The sequence below is a fragment of the Peromyscus californicus genome, unplaced genomic scaffold (genome assembly GCF_007827085.1).
Source record: "Peromyscus californicus insignis strain IS unplaced genomic scaffold, ASM782708v3 Scaffold_8__1_contigs__length_139910024, whole genome shotgun sequence".
Classification (NCBI taxonomy): Eukaryota; Metazoa; Chordata; class Mammalia; order Rodentia; family Cricetidae; genus Peromyscus; species Peromyscus californicus.
In genome coordinates, this window is record NW_026294606.1 from 153283 (window position 1) to 172401 (window position 19119).

The 19119-nt window shown below is 37.5% G+C and overlaps 1 protein-coding gene across 1 annotated transcript in view; it reads right to left on the reverse strand.

Annotated features, from left to right (window-relative positions):
* Positions 1-19119, reverse strand: part of Mfsd14b (major facilitator superfamily domain containing 14B) — a 46469-nt gene that overhangs the window by 15298 nt on the left and 12052 nt on the right. The window contains exons 2-5 of the mRNA XM_052727730.1: positions 15616-15711; positions 5211-5273; positions 4509-4636; positions 1874-1988 (exon numbers count right to left, since the gene is read on the reverse strand). Coding sequence (XP_052583690.1) covers positions 1874-1988; positions 4509-4636; positions 5211-5273; positions 15616-15711 — 402 coding nt within the window. The remainder of the gene's footprint in view (positions 1-1873; positions 1989-4508; positions 4637-5210; positions 5274-15615; positions 15712-19119) is intronic.

The following is a 19119-nucleotide window of genomic DNA, read 5'->3' on the forward strand; positions in this document are numbered from 1 at the left end:
CTTACATGAGCAATCTTCTATTAATATGTTCAAGTTTTATGTTCTCATGTATCCACTAACATTTTTATAGTCTAATAACACTATGGGGAAATTAGTATGTATGTCCACAGACATTTCCCATGATGGAGAATGTGGAGTAGAAAGCTGCACTACTATAAGGTATAGGATCTTGGTGTTTCACAGCTCTGATGGCTGACACTTACAGCCCACCTTGAATATTTTTCCTTCTTCGAAGCCTTCTTATTCACTTTTTCCTCTATCCTGCACAGTATTATGCTGTGGGATGGTCTGTATGTTCAGTGTGTTGCTGATTGGTCAATAAATAAATCACTGATTGTCCAGTGGCCAGGCAGGAAGTATAGGCGGGACAAGGAGGAGAATAAAGCTGGGAAGTGGAAGGCTGAGTCAGAGAGACACTGCCAGCCGCCACGATGAGAAACAGCATGTGAAGATGCCGGTAAGCCATGAGCCATGTGGCAAGGTATAGATTTATAGAAATGGATTAATTTAAGCTGTAGGAACAGTTAACAAGAAGCCTGCCACGGCCATACAGTTTGAAACCAATATAAGTCTCCTTGTTTACTTGGTCGGGTCTGAGCGGCTGTGGGACTGGCAGGTGAGAGAGATTTGTCCTGACTGTGGGCCAGGCAGGAAAACTCTAGCTACAGTATTACACAAGTGCCTTCAATTTAGGATGAAGTATGAATAATATTCACAGGAGATAGGAAGGGAGAGAGTGAGCAGGCAGTAGTCAGAGGGGAAAGAGAAGTTTTCTAATCATTGGTATCTGAAGTCAACAAACTAAAGTGTTTTGTGGAATAGTAGTAACTTAAATAAAACTGATCACTGAATGTACTCATTTAATCAGCCAACAGGAATGAGTACGTAACTCTATTCTAAGAATCAGTATTATAAGAAAATGGTACAAGAAAGAAAATAATTACCTGGGTTTCTGGCATTTATCTTCCTTTAATCTACTACTCTCCACTGTCTAGCCAGATCACTTTTCTTCTTACAAAGTACACATATATCCCAGATGCTAAACATGTGTCTACAATTGCTCATCAATGTGAGTACATGCTATCTTATTTCTAAACCATTTGAAAGCACCTTGCAGAAGGCAGATCTCTGAGTTTGAGGCCAGCCTGGCCAGCCAGGGATACATGGTAAAACCTTGTCTTAAAAAAATAAAAAATGAAAACAAAAAGAAAGAAAAGTTAACTTGCAAAGATGTGATCTTCTGCCCTTCTGGCCCAAAATGCTTCTGCTGCCATCTTCTAATAGTTCTTTCTTCTCCTATACAACTACAATATCATTACCATGACTGAGTAAATGAGATTGTCTAATGTTAAATTATCAAAAAAAAATGTCTCTTAAAACTTTTGATATTTATTCAACAACCATTTGCCAAATGAATAGCCTTTTGTTTTCTATAGTGTTATGTTTCAAATGAGTGCCTGAGGCACATTGTTGAGATTCGCATATGTCTCAAATCTATTTCTGATGTTATTTTAAACATCAATTTCTTGTCAATTTTTAATAGATTGCTATTTATTACTCTAGTTTTTATAAAGTCTACAAGCTGGGCATGATGATGCATGCCTATAATCCTAGCACTCTGGAAGTGGAGGTAGGAGAACTGGAGTTCAAGGTGATCCTCAGATACTGAGTTTGAGCCTAGCCTGTCCTATCACAAAATAACAAAAATTTCTAAGACAGGTAAATTGCTACACAATACAATAAATTACTAGCCAATACAATAATATAACCCCAGTCCTCAAGGACTATGAAAGGAAGATTCTAAGTTTGAAGTCAACTTGGCCTAGGTAAGTTTTTGTTTCAAAACAATCAAACAAAGAGTTTACCATCTTACCCATCCATAAGCAGTACTTCTTTCGTGCTCTTGAGTGAAGTCAGCTACATAGGCAAATATTACAGAGAAAGTGACTGAGAAGACTCCAGATACAGAAATCATGCCAAAATACCACCTATAAAAAGATTGTTTAAAAAAAATGTTTAAGAACATCATTTTCTACTAACTGAAAGATTGATTATAAAACTCTTGAGCAATTAAAATAAAGTCAAAGATATCATGTGGATATTATAAACTAATGAAAATAAACTCAGGTATCTATATATATTTAAAGATAAATATAAAATTAACTGGAGTTTTGTCAATACTGAAAGGAGTACATGTTGACCTAAAAAAAAAATGGCAGAAGAGAAAAAAAAGGGAAGAGATTAAATAAAAGTAATAGTTTTAAGTATAGCTGTAGTTTTAAAGGTAGGAAATACAATAATGTTTCAAATTTCTTTTTTAAGAATCTATATAAAAACAGAGTATAGCAAAAAATGTTAATATAATTCAAACCAAAAATTTCTATAATATGCATAAATATATTGAAAAACATCCACAAATAGCAAAAGCCAGAATATTACAGAACACAAAGTGGAGTTTATCTATGATGTAAAGATATCTTAATATTAAAAAATTACTAAGTAATTCCTTTAATAACTAAGTAATTCTGTAATATAATTAACCATGTTAATAGTCTTTAAAATTTTTTAAATTTAGCTATTACTGTTAATTGAATCTCTCTATATATATGGTGTGAGAGAGTACAGCCATGCATGTGGCATCATGTCCTGTGCAGGTCAGAAAAGAGTTTGGTTCTCTCCTTCCACTATGGATTCCAGGGATTGAACTCAAATCGTCACGCTTAGACATCAAATGTTTTCACTCACTGAGCCATCTCACAGGTATTGTAACTGTCTTAAGGGGACAAAAAAAGAAAACAAAGCAAAACAAACGACCCCCTCCCATCTATGCTAAAAGCCATCTAAAAACATTTCATATCTAATTCTGATATCTAATCAATAAATCTTTATTGTAAAAGCAAAAACCCTTGAATAAAATAGAAATAAAGGGCTGAAGAGATACACTGGCTGCTTTTCCAGGACCAGGCTTAATTCCCAGTAACCATATGTCTGCTCACAATTGTCTGTAACTCCAATCCCAGGGGATCCAACATCATCTTCTGCCCTCTTTAGGCACCAGGCACGAACATGGTGCGTAGACATACATAAAGGCAAAGTACTCATTCGTATTATATTTTAAAGAAAAATAAAAAAAATGAAAAAAGAAAGAAAGAAAGAAAAGGCTACCTTGAGGCCTAATGACAAAAAAATTACAAGTCTTTACAAAATAAAAGAAAATCCCACAATCAAAACTTTAGTTAAACACTATTCATTAGTTAAGATTTTAAAAAGCAGTAAAAAGCATAAAACTAGAAGGAATAAGGTAAAATTATTTATATTAATTAAATTATGACATCAATATACCTAGAAAAGCAAGCAATTAGGATAAAAGGCTATTTTGTATTATAACAAATGAATAGAATATATAAGAATAAAACTAACAAATGTCCAGGATTTAAATAAATATTAAGCTAACAAAGGGGACTTAAAAAAAATCTCTAATTTATCAGAAAGACATGATGATACATTAGTATTCTAAAAGAATTGACTACTTGGTAGAAGATAAAATTATTATGGTGTCCAACAAATTTACAAATATTAACAAGAATTCCTGATAATCATATGAAAGTATTTTCACACAGCAAGAGCATCTCAGAGCATCAGGAATACTGGCTAAGATACTATCCCATGGTCTAAAAATAAAAAATTAAAATTAAAAATAAAGGAAAACAAAAAAGCTTGAGCAAATCCTAACACTTCTGTGGTAATTAAATTACCTGGATTCATCATACTGAAGAGGAAAAATAAATTCAAATTCATATCATGATTTAGAATAAGCTAAGGGTTTTTATGGAACATACAAATAGTGACTCCTATCTATTCTTATATAAATAATGCTCATTCAGTGCCACAATGCAATGAGATGACAAAAATAATACATTCACAAAGTCAGCCAGGCCACAGTAGTGAGGGCAGGAGCTGTTAGTGCACCTTCAGCACTGACCTCCTAAAACTGACATCCCAGCATCTACAGCTTCTTCTAGGGACACCTTGAATTTCTTCAACTAAGTCGAGTAGTTTACTTTGAAATTGTTAAAGAGTGCTCTGTAGATCAAAGTAAAGGGTGAGTTCATAAATGATTGGGATTGAAATGTTTTGGATTTTTTTCCTTTTTGAATTTGGCATATGTATGATGAGCTATCCTAAGAATAGGTCCCAAGCGTAACATGGAAATTATCCATATTCTACATACTCCTTATACACATAGTCTAATACACATAGTCTAAAAGTCATTTTATTCAATATTTGAAATATTTTTTCATTATTTTTATTTTATACTTGTTCATTATAAGGTAAAGTTTGTATACACTTGAATCAATCAGATTTGTGAAATGTCAGCGATCAAAAAGTTTAGGATTTTAGATCATTTCACATTTTGGATATTTGGATTAGGAGTGGTAGTCAACCTGTTTTTATTTACATAGGACTCAAAACAGACCAGTATGACAGTGAAGAGTTCAGCAACTCACCAAGGGCTGATCCTCATCAATGGGATAGGGAAGCAGGTAAAGAAGACTGTGCCAAGGAGAAAGGGTTTCCTGCCCAACACATCTGAGAGAGCTCCTATGAGGGGAGCACTCAGAAAAGAGAGCAGGCCCTAGAGAACAAACAGAAGCAAAGGTTAGATTTAAAATATGATCCCTCTATTACTTATAATTCTTTCTTTCTATATGTATTAATTAATGTTGCTTAAATTAATAAAGTATAATTTTAATTTGAATTATGTTGTTTAACACACAGTATAATGCACAAATATCATACAAGCTTGAAGGGCTAAATAGAACTGTTGCCTGGCAGAGCAATTAAAGGTTTATATAATAATTAAACATTTGCAGATTGTTATGTATATATAGATAAAAATGACCTAAGTCATTTAGAGTATTCACTGGGCTTTTTAATGTTAAACTATTTTATGCCTTACAAGTATTTGTGTTGATTTTTTTTTTTTTGGTTTTTCGAGACAGGGTTTCTCTGTGTAGCTTTGCGCCTTTCCTGGGACTCACTTGGTAGCCCAGGCTGGCCTCGAACTCACAGAGATCCGCCTGGCTCTGCCTCCCGAGTGCTGGGATTAAAGGCATGCGCCACCACCGCCCGGCCTGTGTTGAATTTTATTCTGACTTAATAGGGATTCCTAGTTTTGGTTCATTATAATTTCACACAATTTTTCTTACCTTTACACCTTGAATGAGACCATTCATGAGGAATGTGTGTTGAGGAAATGTTTCATGTAAAACCTATAAAGGCAAACAAACATCAAGACATATTCAAATATAAATTTAAGATAAAGATCCCCACCTGTAGCTTGAGTTTTCCTGCCTGGCCCACAGTTAGGACAAATCTCTCTCACCTGCCAATCCCACAGCCGCTCAAACCCGACCAAGTAAATACAGAGACTTATATTGGTTACAAACTGTATGGCCATGGCAGGCTTCTTGCTAACTGTTCTTACAGCTTAAATTAATCCATTTCTATACCTTGCCACATGGTTCGTGGCTTACCAGCATCTTCACATGCTGTTTCTCATCGTGGCAGCTGGCAGTGTCTCTCTGACTCAGCCTTCCACTTCCCAGCTTTATTCTCCTTGTCCCGCCTATACTTCCTGCCTAGCCAATGGCCAATCAGTGTTTTATTTATTGACCAATCAGCAACACATTTGCCATACAGAACATCCCACAGCACTTCCCCCCCCCCTTTTTTTTTCAAAAAGGAAGGTTTTAACCTTAACAAAGTAAAATTAATTATAATTTGGGAATTTGGGCGTAGCTTCTCTTACTACTTCCTGCTGGAGGGGGGCGCTGTATCTTATGGGGACACAAAGAAAATTTTAGGATTATGGAATAGTCCATGAGGCTGTATTGTCTGAGCCAGATGCCTTCAAACCATTCTGGATGTTGGATCATCTGGGCCATGGTGTCATCGGAGACCTTTCAGGGGGTCTTGGCTGGTCAAACCTGATGTATCTTAATCTGGAATAAATCCATAGCCTTTGGCTTTCTGTGGGAACAAAAGAGACTCTTTTCCAAAGCAACATATCCTTATATCCAAATTTTGAAGTCAAGGTACCTTTAAAATATACATATTGGTTTAACTCAACATCTTTTATGATCAAATGTTTTTCTGCAGTTAAAAATCCCAAAGACAACATAATCCAGATTCTCTGTGTAATATTCATTTTTACGTGGCTTATTTTTTATATTAATTTTACTGTCTCTTTAAAGACTTTATTTTTTAAAACTATGTATTTGTTTATATAACTGTATATATCACTTTTTTGTTTCTTTCAAGCCTACGTATATTTTAAACATTGTAAACTATTACATCTGAATCTGTCTTATTGTGAATCTATTGCTTTAAACTGCAGCAGCTGTGGCTGCTGGCTCTGCCCACCTCAGCTTTCCAACATGGCGGTGGTTTACCACCAGCTCTGGGAGCTAGCGTGGGTCTATGCTTTTATCCAAGCAGCATGTAGCCCAGAAACCTCTTTTTTTGTTTTGTACTAGCAAAGCCTAAATCCACCACGCAGCTTAATGTGCCACTTGCAGAGGCCTCATTCCCGTCATACAGCAGGTCGAACGCACAGGCTAGGAACCCACAAGTAGCTCAAACCAGCAGCTGCCGCTCATTTGAGAGAGACAATTAGGAAGCTGTTTTTAGCTCCGATTTAGAATCTTTTTACTCAGGTTTTAGGTGGAAACTCTTGCCACCACGTTGGACGCCATTTGTAGCTTGAGTTTTCCTGCCTGGCCCACAGTCAGGACAAATCTCTATCGCCTGCCAATCCCACAGCCGCTCAAACCCAACCAAGTAAATACAGAGACTTATATTGGTTACAAACTGTATGGCGATGGCAGGCTTCTTGCTAACTGTTCTTACAGCTTAAATTAATCCATTTCCATTAATCTATACCTTGCCACATGGCTCGTGGCTTACCGGCATCTTCACATGCTGTTTCTCATCGTGGCAGCTGGCATTGTCTCTCTGACTCAGCCTTCCACTTCCCAGCTTTATTCTCCTTGTTCCTGCCTATCCAATGGCCAATCAGTGTTTTATTTATTGACCAATCAGCAACACATTTGCCATACAGAACATCCCACAGCACCCACCTCTATTATTGGAAGGCTAAACAAGATGAACTATATAAAATTATAAAATATTAATGAATTCTTAAACAACAACAATGAGAAAAACCACTCCAAAAAGAGCTATAAAGTAAAGCTATAAAGCTTTTGTCTCTCAAAAACAAAGTAAAACAAAACACAACACCTTGAAGCCATGAAAAGTTAGTAACACTTTTGCTTAAATAATAAAACACTAAGGTAAGAACTAGACAAGGTAAGCCCTAGCACTCATAGGTGCTTTTGTCATAAAATATTTAGAGCATGGTGTACCCATAAAGTCCAGAGGAAGGCATCTGATACCCCAGGGCTGGAGTTAAAGACAGTTCTAAGTTGCAATGTGGATACTGGGGACTCAATCCTAGGTCTTTTGAAAGAGCAACAAATACCCATAACTGCTGAGCCATCTCTCCAACCCCTTTAACTATTCTTAGGAAGAAATATTCATCCATCCATCCATCCATCCATCCATCCATCCATCCATCCATCCATCCATCAATCTCTATTTCTCTCCCATCCCTATACACAGAGCATTGTGTTTCATTTTTTTTTTACAGTTGAAGTATTAATAGAAGATGTTGACAGAGAACTTTCAATAAATTAATTTTCCAGATCTCCAAAACTCCTAAATGAAAGGAAAAACAAAACAAAAACAGCTATAAGGAATGCATTATTAAAATCAGTCACACACATACACACACACACAAAACAAAAACAGAAACAAAAAACCAACAACTCTCCCAGATATATCGTTGTCAATGCCTTTGTAGTTGGCCACAAGATAATCACAAGCATGGTCCTCAAAGTGGGCCATTTACAGAATTAAATGGAGTGGAATTCAAGCCAAACAGTGCTTTAGATTACTTAGAGCCACTAAAAGCAGCAAAAAGTCTTTTAACTACATTGTGAAATCCTTCAGTATTCTAGAGAAAACCCAAGAGTGTCTATCCATTAACAGATCAAGAGTTCCTAAAATCAGTCCTTGCACTAAATGTTAAAGAATAGGAGTTTCAGCCGGGCGGTGGTGGCGCACGCCTTTAATCCCAGCACTCGGGAGGCAGAGCCAGGCGGATCTTTGTGAGTTCGAGGCCAGCCTGGTCTCCAAAGCGAGTTCCAGGAAAGGCGCAAAGCTACACAGAGAAACCCTGTCTCGAAAAAAGAAATAGGAGTTTCTACTAGGGCAGACTCCTATGCTAATATACTTTCAAAATATCCTTTAGTTTCAGCTAAAACTGTATGGTGCAGATTGGGCACATGCAGGAACATACCCTCCCCAAAGTGCCTCACACCCTTATGAATAAGTAAGTATAGGCCTCCTCAATAATTTCTTCACCATCTCATGTGGTTCTCCAGTTTCTCACAGCAACCCATAGACTTTAAAACATGGAGCTTGAAAGACTATGGCTAACTGGCTAGTAAAAAGACCATGACTACTGTTGTTGAGGGTGCAGGCATTGGAACTGTAACAGCAGCACACTCTCACCCAACTTCACACATTTACATTTGCTATGGATATCATTCTGTATAAATAAAACATTGATTGGCCAGTGGCCAGGCAGGAAGTATAGGTGGGACAAGGAGAGAGGAGAATTCTGGGAAGTGGAAGGCTGAGTGGGAAAGAGATTGCCAGCTGCCGCCATGACAAGAAGCATGTGAAGATGCCGGTAAGTCACGATACATTATTTGCCTAGTCCCAGAAAACATCTCTCTCTCAATTCCTCATCTATACTCTCACTTATAAATATAAACAGATACATCAAATTCAGTAGAAAGACTGAGAAAAGTTGTTGAAATGTACCAAAATGACTGACAAAAAAGGAAAAGATAATCTACCTCACTTCTAAAAGGTTCGATTAATACAAATCTTAAAATAAAAATGTTTCTTCTCCACCAGAATGAAGATCTCCATCAGTTGTGTATTACAAACAACATTCTCCAAGGTAGAACTGCACCAATGTCACACAAAACAAAAAGGTCTTTGTAAATCGATTACAGAAGGAAATAAAGAGATCCAGAAAGAAAAAAAAGGGCATCAGAGTGGAGAATCAGAGGAAATCCAACTAAATATCAATTATAATATTAACAATATACTGTTTAAAAACTGGTAACATTTAGCTGCTTTATACCAACTAATCACAACTAAAAAGCCATTCTAAGCACACTAAGCACACAAAACACCATGCTAGATATGGCCCAGGGACTACAGTTTACAGACCACTAACTTATGGAGAATGCTAATTTGTTCTAATGACTTTGTTTCCGGTGTAATTGATGCCAGAGGCAATATAATGATGCATATATCACAAATTTGAAGACAAGGAGACTAACTAATAGTTATTTTACGCTGTCTTGTCACTTCTTTTTGTAATTTTATTGTAGATTAGCAAAGCTGGAAGTCAGCTGTTGTCTATGTTAAAGTATTACCTTGTTTACATATATAAAAAATACATGACAAATGGAACTGGAGAGATGGCTCAGCAGTTAAGAGTGTTCACTGTTCTCATAGAGAATCAGTGTTCAGTTTTCATTATTCACATCATAGGGCTCACAAGTGCTTGTAACTCCAGTTCCAGGGTATCCTATACCCTCTACTGCCTTCTGTTATAATTCCCAGCCAACCCCCAGCTACATGACCGCACATGCACTGTTCATCAGTCAGGCAGAATGCTTAGTCACCACAGGGCCTTACCTTCTACATCTGTGTGCTGGGTGATCACGTAATCTGCATGCAGTGTGATCAGGTAATCTAAAAACCCATATGCAAATGCTTGCGGGGGGAGAGACACCTATAAACGGGTTCTACCCGTTCCCCACTCTTTCCTCACCATTCATTTCTAGTAGGTCTACTGCACAATCCCTCTTTTCCCTCCCCTAATAAAAACTCTTATAGTGGGTTCCGTTGTACCTCATGTTCTCTTGTACCCGGTAAATAGTGCCTCAAATAAATAACACCTTCCACTGGCACACATGTACAGGCATTCATTTAAATAAATAAACTTAAAATGTGTGACAGACAAAAATATGTATTAGTAAGAGAAATAAATGCCAAGAAAAGCCCATTGCATCTCTTTGATTAGATTAATGCTTTGTACACCGTCAGTTACACAATAGTAAACAAAGATTTAACAAATAATATTGATCAAATAGTTAGTGAGTGATACTTACTGACTTTAATAATTATCATTTACATAAATGAGCCTGTAGGAAGCACAGCTTAGAGTATGCATTGGAGAAACCAGGATTGTCAGTCATGTGGGCTTATTTTCTTCAATGGAAAGAAATGAATGATTCCTGGTCACCTGGAATACTAGAGTGGAGCTGTCAAACAACCTGGTAAGCCTTTGCTATTGTATTAGGAGCCAGCCTCTACCTGAATTTCCCTCAAATCTTGAGAATTGTTTAGGCCCTAATCCTGAGCTTTGTCTCTCAGTGAATAGAAACGATATGAAAGAGGTCCCATGTACTTTGCATCCTCCCAACAGAATCTATTCTTATGGTTATTACAAATACTTCCTTTCTAGGCCCTATCCCTAAATTCTGTTTATCAGCCAATATAACCCATTCTTATCGTAAAGGTCACAGTGCTTTGCTACTTTGCTAGGGAGTTTCATTGTAGTCATGTCTAAAGCTTTGTTGTGATAACTCTCACGCAGAAACCTTTTTCCAAAGCTTTACTATGCTTAAATGGGTAAGAAAAACAAACCCCAAAGTCAGACTGGAAATTTTGACCCAGTGCCTGCAAAGATGGTACTAACTGGAGTTTCATTCTTCACCTCTCTAGGATAATCTCCCCGCTGTGAGGCTTGCAGGGTCCTGGATAGGAGGCTCATTCTGGAAATTTTATTTAAAAAAAAAAAAAAAAAAGAAAGAAAGAAAGAAAGAAAGAAAGAAAAATAGAAAAAAAAACCCCTACAAAATCCAACAAGTACATCTACTAAAGCTAACAAGTCAGTCTGTGGCATCTCATGATTCTAGAAATCAAGATAGTATACATGTGACTCTAGTTACAACATTGACTTTACTGGGTTTTTTTTCCCCCACTACATGAAGAGTAAATTATCCAACAAAGAGACTATTTAATGTGACCAAAAGGTCTAGTAGTCAGTTGTACCTCATTCCAGCCATTGTAAATCCTGGAAAGACACACTTATTAAAGAGACAAGAAAGCTAGTCAAAGATCAAGTGATAGACAAGAGAAAAATGTATGTTAGTCAAATGAAGGAATGAATGGGCACATTATCTTGAGAGTCAGTTAAGAATAAAGGATAAGAGAAGTGAATGTCACAAGAAAGTGTTCAAAGCATAGTCTGGGTTTTTCAGACCACCACATGAAAAAGATACATGAGTAGGAAATACTCAATGCTTAAGTGTCTACTGAGGTTTCAAAGTCAGCTTGAAAAATAAATTCTATAAATTAAAAGAAATGAAATTCTAGTTTCTAAGACTATTAAATATAGTTTATTCAATTAAGCAGTTGATTTAAATGTACCCTAGGTATTAGTTTAATCACATTATTCATATTACATTAAGATTAGACCCTCAAAGAGCATGTAAATGAGGGACAGGTCTTTTTGATGTGCTAATACTACTAGTAGTACTAGAAGGTAGGCCCACATGAAGCAATTTCATAAAACTGCTACAAGACATTAGTGATGCAAACTTTATTTATATTATCAAATAAATGAATTAAAACAGTAAGCTAAGCCATGGCTACCTAAGATAAGTAACATATCTCAAAGACTGTGGACCAAGAAGTTAAACTGGACAAAATATTAATACGTATATAGTATTCTAAGTTTCCAAATCATGATCCCAACACTGTTTTTTTAGATTCTTCTATTTTTGCCTCATTAAAAATTAAAGAGTGCTGTCCGCTTGCTACATTAAGATTAAAAAACGAAAAACATATGCTATCATCTTAATAGTTAAACCACTGTGGGTGATGGTTCAAGATGCCAAGGAATAAACAGAATGACATACAAACATAAAAGAAGATAAATGAGTACTAGCTGTGACTAAATAAACCCTAATTTTGTTCCTTCCTTATCAAAGAATCACAAATTATCACTTAAAAAAAGCAATCAAAAAGGACAGAAATAAATGGCATATGCCAATGCAAAATGTTTTTCTTAAAGAGGAAGTCAATCTCCTTAATCAAAAATCAGAACAGTGATAACACACTGCAGGGTGAACAGTAGGGGAGAAAGTCAGGAACCAAGAGAACACATTCAGGCAAGTTAACCAAAAGTGAAGAACCCACAGAAGAAAAATTAACACACTCACTCACTTAGCTACATTTCTTAAATAACATTACAACAGAATTATATTAGCAACTGGGTACTCCTCACACTTACATATTCATTTTAAGCAAATTTATACAAGCAGCATAACTGCTCAGAAACTCAAGAGGCTGTAGAGCAGCTTCTCAGCTGGCTGTTTCAGAGTCTGCCAGGAACATTCCACCACCCCAAAAATTATCTGCTTTGTACATTAGAGGGAAATTTAAAAGGCTAGATAAGATATATGAGGGAGGCAGTGGGACACAGCCAACTGGAGAGAGTAATGTAAATGTGGTATAGGAGTCTGCAGCTAAGAGATCCTCTATGTCCACTTCTCCCTGGGCTCATTTGCATAGGGAAGCTACATGGGATTCTGGAAAGTGTCCCATAAAACTTGAGTGTGATAGAAGGAAAAGGGTAGGAGGTAGGAGGAAAAAGGAAAATATAAGAAGCTGGAGAAAAGGCCTCAGACCCCTCCTCAGAGTCTTAGTCACAGAAAGTCCTCCACATATACTAATTCCCAAAACACTAGAGAGAAGGTTGTAATTTGCACATGGGGGTTATGAGGGGTGAGCACATACTGGGGAATTCTGTCAGAAAGTGGACTTACTATAGAAACTCTACTAATTTAACTTGTTTGAATTACAGAGACCACCAGTCCTTTCCCCAGAGACAAACAGTATCTTCTCAAATAGGAAGAATCATTGGCAGAGATCATGATACTATTTTATTGCTCATTTTTATTTAATTTTCTCCCTTATTTCAATGTATTTACACTTTTATACTTTGTTCATCATTGTATTTTAACTTTTATCTTGTTAGGTAAAGTTTTAACATCTGTTTGTGTACTAATTCTCACACCTCTAGCCCCATAAATTTTTCTACTGTCTTACTTTATTCTGTCCTTCCCAGCAGCTATGAAAAAACAGCAAACAAACAAACAAACAAACAAAAAACCAAACAAATGAAAAGAAACCTATAAACCATGGTTTCATCAACCAATACCCAAGTACAGCTGCCTCTCAACCTTTAAAGGGACACAAATGAAGGGCACAGATGTTTGCTAATACAAGTTAACACCAGAGCTGTTGTCAAATTGTTGTGTAAGCTATTGCAGTCAGCTTCTCCCTGAAATAGCAGTAGGAAACAAATATCCAAATGAAGACAGGACACCAGGAGGATTCATGTAAGCAAAACAAAACAAACAAACAACAACAAGAGTGGAGAAAGGAGGAGGGAGAGATAAAACTGAAGGACACCTCCATCCCAACAGATGTGCAAATTACAACAAAGAAACCAACCCTCTACAGGTTCACAACTCCTCAATACTGGAAACAAAAGACAGGGAGATAGTTAAAAACGCCAAATAAAAAGATTTCAGATTCCTACTTTTCAAATGATCAGTGATCATGGAGAAGACTCAAGCAGATGAATGAAGTAAGGGATTCAATTCAGGATGACCTACTCAAGAATATTACCAACATAATTCAGCAAGGAAGTTAAGAAAGGAGTTCAGGAAGGAGAAACTCAGCAAGGAAGTTCAGACTCGGAAAGGGAATTAAACACAAATTCTGGAAATGAAAAAAAAATCAATTGCTTAAGTAAAACAAAAAAAAAAAAAAAAGGAGGGTGGAAAACATCATAAGCAGACAAGATCAAGCAGAAAAACAAATTTCAAGGATGGAGAACAAGGCTGAGACATATGTACAAAAAAAAAGTCAAGAAGTATGATCAAAACTTCTAAGTCTGAGATATATTCAAGAGACCAAACCTGAGAAATCAGTGGGGCAGAAGAAGAAACTGAGGGCCATGTATTTAGGTAAAGATAATTTATTTCATGAAAACACATCTGAACATGTCTCAAACCTAGAAAAAGAAATGGAAGCCTAAATTGATGAGCTATATCATAGTCAAGATGTTCAAAGTACAAAAGAAATAAATAACATTAAAAATTAAGGGTTGTTGATGATGTTTATACTCAGCAATGTATAAAGTCTTCTATAAGCTAAGTGGTTAATGGCCACCCTGTAAACCTCTGTATTTTCAAGATTTAACTGAAACAAAAATTGCACATATGAAAAGGAACTTTCTGGTATGGCAAAATAATGACTGAGAAGAGACAAGTATTACGTTTTTATTTTTATTTTTTTTGGTTGTTTTCAGTTTTTTTGAGACAGTATTTCTCTTTGCAGTCCTGGTTGTTCTGGAACTCACTCTAGACTAGGCTAGCCTCAAACTCAGAGCCCGCCTGTCTCTGCCTCCCCAATGCTGGGAATAAAAGCATGTGTCACTGCTCCTGGCCTATTTTTAAAAACAAGCAAAGACAACTGAAACTTAATTTCAAAGGCATTTAAAACGTACCTTAACTGTTATAATTCTTAAAAACTGTACCATCACTTCAGAGAACGCAGGTTCAATTCTAAGTACCCACGTGTCAGTTAACAACCATCTGTAACACCAGTTTCAGAAGATTTGATGTCTCTCACAGTAGGCATATCTCCAAAAGTAAGCAAGCAAGAAGTATATAGATATTGTTTTAGTTAGAGTCTCTAATTTTGTGAAAAGACACCATGACCACAGCAACTCTTATAAAGGAAAACATTTAATTAGGGTGGCTTGCTTACAGTTCAGAGTTTCAGTCCATTATCATCATGGTGGGACACAGCAGCATGCAGGTAGACATGGTGCTAGAGAAGTAGCTAAGAGACCTACATCTTGCAGGCAACAGGAAGTGGTCTAAGATGCTGGGGAGTACCCTGAGCATATATGAGACCTCAAAGCCTACCTCCACAATGACACACTTCCTCCAACAATACCACATCTACTCCAACAAGGCCACACCTCTTAATAGTGCCATTCCCTTTGGGGGGCATTTTCTTTCAAACCATCACAGATATACATGCAGGCAAGAGTCATATACATAAATTTTAAAAAAGAAATAAGAAATTAAAAAAATAAAGAAATTTAATACTTAGTTTAAAGAAACTGCTGTAGAAAAGTTATCAAAACCAGGCACATGATCATTCTTATATTCATCATTATGAAGTACTTATCAATCTTCTATTTATTGGGTCCTTAAATCAAAGGCCACTAACATCTGAATAAAGATACAATTTCAACAATGCCTTGAATTTCATATACAGCATGTCTAAAGATGAAAAACAAAGTTCAATGATACTTACAGTCAACATTGGAGTTGTCAACAGGCCCCATGCAAAGAATTCAAAGAAGATGACAATAGCAGCATGGAAAACACTTGGTTGGCCAAAGCCTTGTAGCTGAAAAAGAAAGAAAGCAGTTAAAAACAATAGTAAAGAGGCCTAACATGAAATGGCATGGGGAAATACATAAACTTTAGACCACCTATATCACTCAAGATAAAAATCATACTCTAGGGCCGGGCGGGTGGTGGCGCACGCCTTTAATCCCAGCACTCGGGAGGCAGAGCCAGGCGGATCGCTGTGAGTTCGAGGCCAGCCTGGGCTACCAAGTGAGTTCCAGGAAAGGCGCAAAGCTACACAGAGAAACCCTGTCTCGAAAAACCAAAAAAAAAAAAAAAAAAAAATCATACTCTAGGGACCAGGGATACAGCTACATATTAGTTATTTTTCATCACTGTGATAAAAACCATAACTAAAAACAACTTTTTGAGAGTTTATTTTGTCTTATAGTTGCAGAAAGAGAGTCTATAATGGCACAAGGCAAATGGAGCAGATGGCTCAGAGACTACAGAGAGACTACCAGGATACTTCTCATTCAAAACTATTCCACTCTCTTGCAGCCCCTCAGGCTCATAGCCATTATCATAATGCAAAATGTACTTAGTTCAACTGCAAAAGTCTGGTAGTCTTTTACAGTAACAACACCATGTTAAAGTCCAAAGTCAAAGCCAAGTAGTGCATACACCTTTAATCTCAGCACTGAGGGGGCAGAAGCAGGCAGATCTTGGGTTCGAGGCCAGCCTGGTCTACAGGGGAGTTCTAGGACAGCCAGGACAACATTGAAAAACCAGTCTTGAAAAAAAACAAACAAGCATTAAAAGGTTCAAAGTCTCTTTTGATACTCAAGGCAATTTCTTAACTGTGACCTCTGTAAAATCAAAAGGCAAATTACACACGTCTAACATACAATGGTACAGAATACACAATTCCTTCCAAAAGAGAGGAATAAAACATGACCCAAACCCAGCAGAACAACCATCACCCTGTAGCTCCATGACCTTTAACTCATGCTTTAGTTTCAGGGAGCTTAGAAGGCTCAGTCCCTCTAGCATCTCCTACATCTCAGTGTTCCTACTGTAACCTAGGCTTCTTATATAGCTTCATTCAATGGCCTCTTAGGGACTTCTTGCAGCAACTCCAACACTGCCACATGTTGCCTGGCCTCAGTAGCTCTCTGATCATGGAGGAAGAACCCAGGACAACCTGTCTCTCATACCTTCAAAGACAGCATAGTACAGCTTACACTACTAAATTCCTACTAATTCTAATACCAATTTGGGATGAACCCTTATCTCTTTTGACTACATTAGCTGCAGGTTTTGTAAATTGTAACAACTGCTTTCCAGGAGAAAACAACAACAAAAACCCTAGGGCAGCAGTTTTCAACCCAGTGGGTCACAAATGACCTTTTCATAGGAGTTACCTAAGATCATGGAAAACACAGATATTTACATTACGATTCATAACAGTAGCAAAATTACAGTTACAAAGTAGCAATAAAAACAATTTTATGGTTGGGGGTCACCACAACATGAACTGTATTAAAGGGTGGCAGCATTAGGAAGGTTGAGAGCTACTGCCTTATCCTTTCAGGAATTGGAAGTTTAGCTGAGAAAGTATTGGGGGCACCAGTCGTACCCTCAAGGCACCCTTCCCATAGTTCCAAACACAGCAGGAGGCCTCTCCTTAATGGTACTAATCTTTTACTTTTTCAGCACAAGCTTTTGCTATAACAAGGTTTCCTAGTATTCCTTTTCAACTTCCTATCCTTGGTCCCCCTTTACACTGATATTTTCTAAAGTGTTTCCAGTAAATTTATGACTTGTTTCTATTTATCATCTAACTCTGTGGAATGGAAATATCCTTAAAAAGTAAAGTGTTCTGCCCGTTATGTTCTCTGATCCATCCCAAGCAATTACTCTATAAAAGTCAGTACTGCATAAACTGGAGACAGGACTAGTTCATGATATGGTTTAGGGGAAGGATTTTTTTTTTTTTTTTTTGGTTTTTTTTCGAGACAGGGTTTCTCTGTGTAGCTTTGCGCCTTTCCTGGAACTCGCTTTGGAGACCAGGCTGGCCTCGAACTCACAGAGATCCGCCTGGCTCTGCCTCCCGAGTGCTGGGATTAAAGGCGTGCGCCACCACCGCCCGGCTAGGGGAAGGATTTTTATTGTAGATATGAGAGAGAAAAGTCAGAGGCATCTAGAAGAGTCCAGAGCAGAGATAGAAAGAAGTAGACTGAACATGGCCAGCAGACTGGACCTGGCCATGAACGAAGCAGGAACAGAGCAGGTGGGGAGGGAGGAGGGCACTGAGAGGGGGAGGAGGGAGACACAGAGAGAAGGTTAGAGAGAAAAAGCAAAAGGGAGACAAAGAGTGAGAGACTGAACCCAACAGAGGGCATAGCCAAAATACTAGGGCTATAAGAAAAATGAGTAGCTGGGGTAGGGAAGCTCCTGAGCTGGAGGGAGTTTAGGGCAGGGGAGATGAGAAAGGCGAGGATACTAGCATGGACTTTGAAATGCATAACGGGTACTTGTGATACTGAGATAGCCTGGAGGCCAGTGTGATGGTTTGAATAAAGATGTCCCCATAGGCTTAGTCATCAGGGAGAGGCACTACATGAGAAGGATTAGGAGGTGTGGCCTTGTTGGACTAAGTGTATCTTGTAAGAGGTAATGTATCACTGGGAGTGGGTTCTGAGTTTTCAAAAGCCACGCCTAGTGGCTCTCTCTTCCTGCTGATTGCTGATCCAGATGTAGAACTCTAAGCTACTTCTCCAGCACCATTTCTGCCTGAATGCTGCCATGCTCCCTGCCATGATGATAATGGACTAACTCTTGAAACAGTAAGCAAGCCCCATCTAAATGCTTTCTTTCATAAGAGTTGCTGTGGTCACAGTTTTTCTTCACAGCAATAAAACACTAAGACAGCCAGCATGTGCTTTGGTATGCTAATAGGCACTATAGATAAACATTTGTCCCTCCTGCCAATGATAAGGGAAATGGTTCCTTATGGTAGAGGGGAACCAAACCAGCTTCATAAGTTCCTGAGGAATGTTGGCTTTTGTCTAACCACCAGGATTTGAGGAAATAGAGTTTCCTTTAGATTTGACAAGTATTCAACAAATATTAGTGGTGTGAATGGGAATGTAGAGCACATACCCTAGTTCTGAAACAACCTTCTTGGTATTCAAATTTAACAGTGTCTTGAGCTAAAGAACAGCTATGAACTTCAATCCTAGTAGGAGATAATTCTTAGTACTATCTGCATTGACTGTAATATTTGTACCACCTGGTCTCTTGGATAATATGAGTATTCAGATAAGAATTTGTGCAAGAATAAAAAAAATCTGTTTCTTCTAAAGGACAAGGAGCACGAAAGCCTCCTGAGGCCTTTGGTTTGTACCTCTAGTTTGCCATGTCCCAGAGTAGAATAGCTGGCCTTTTCGATGGAATGGATAGA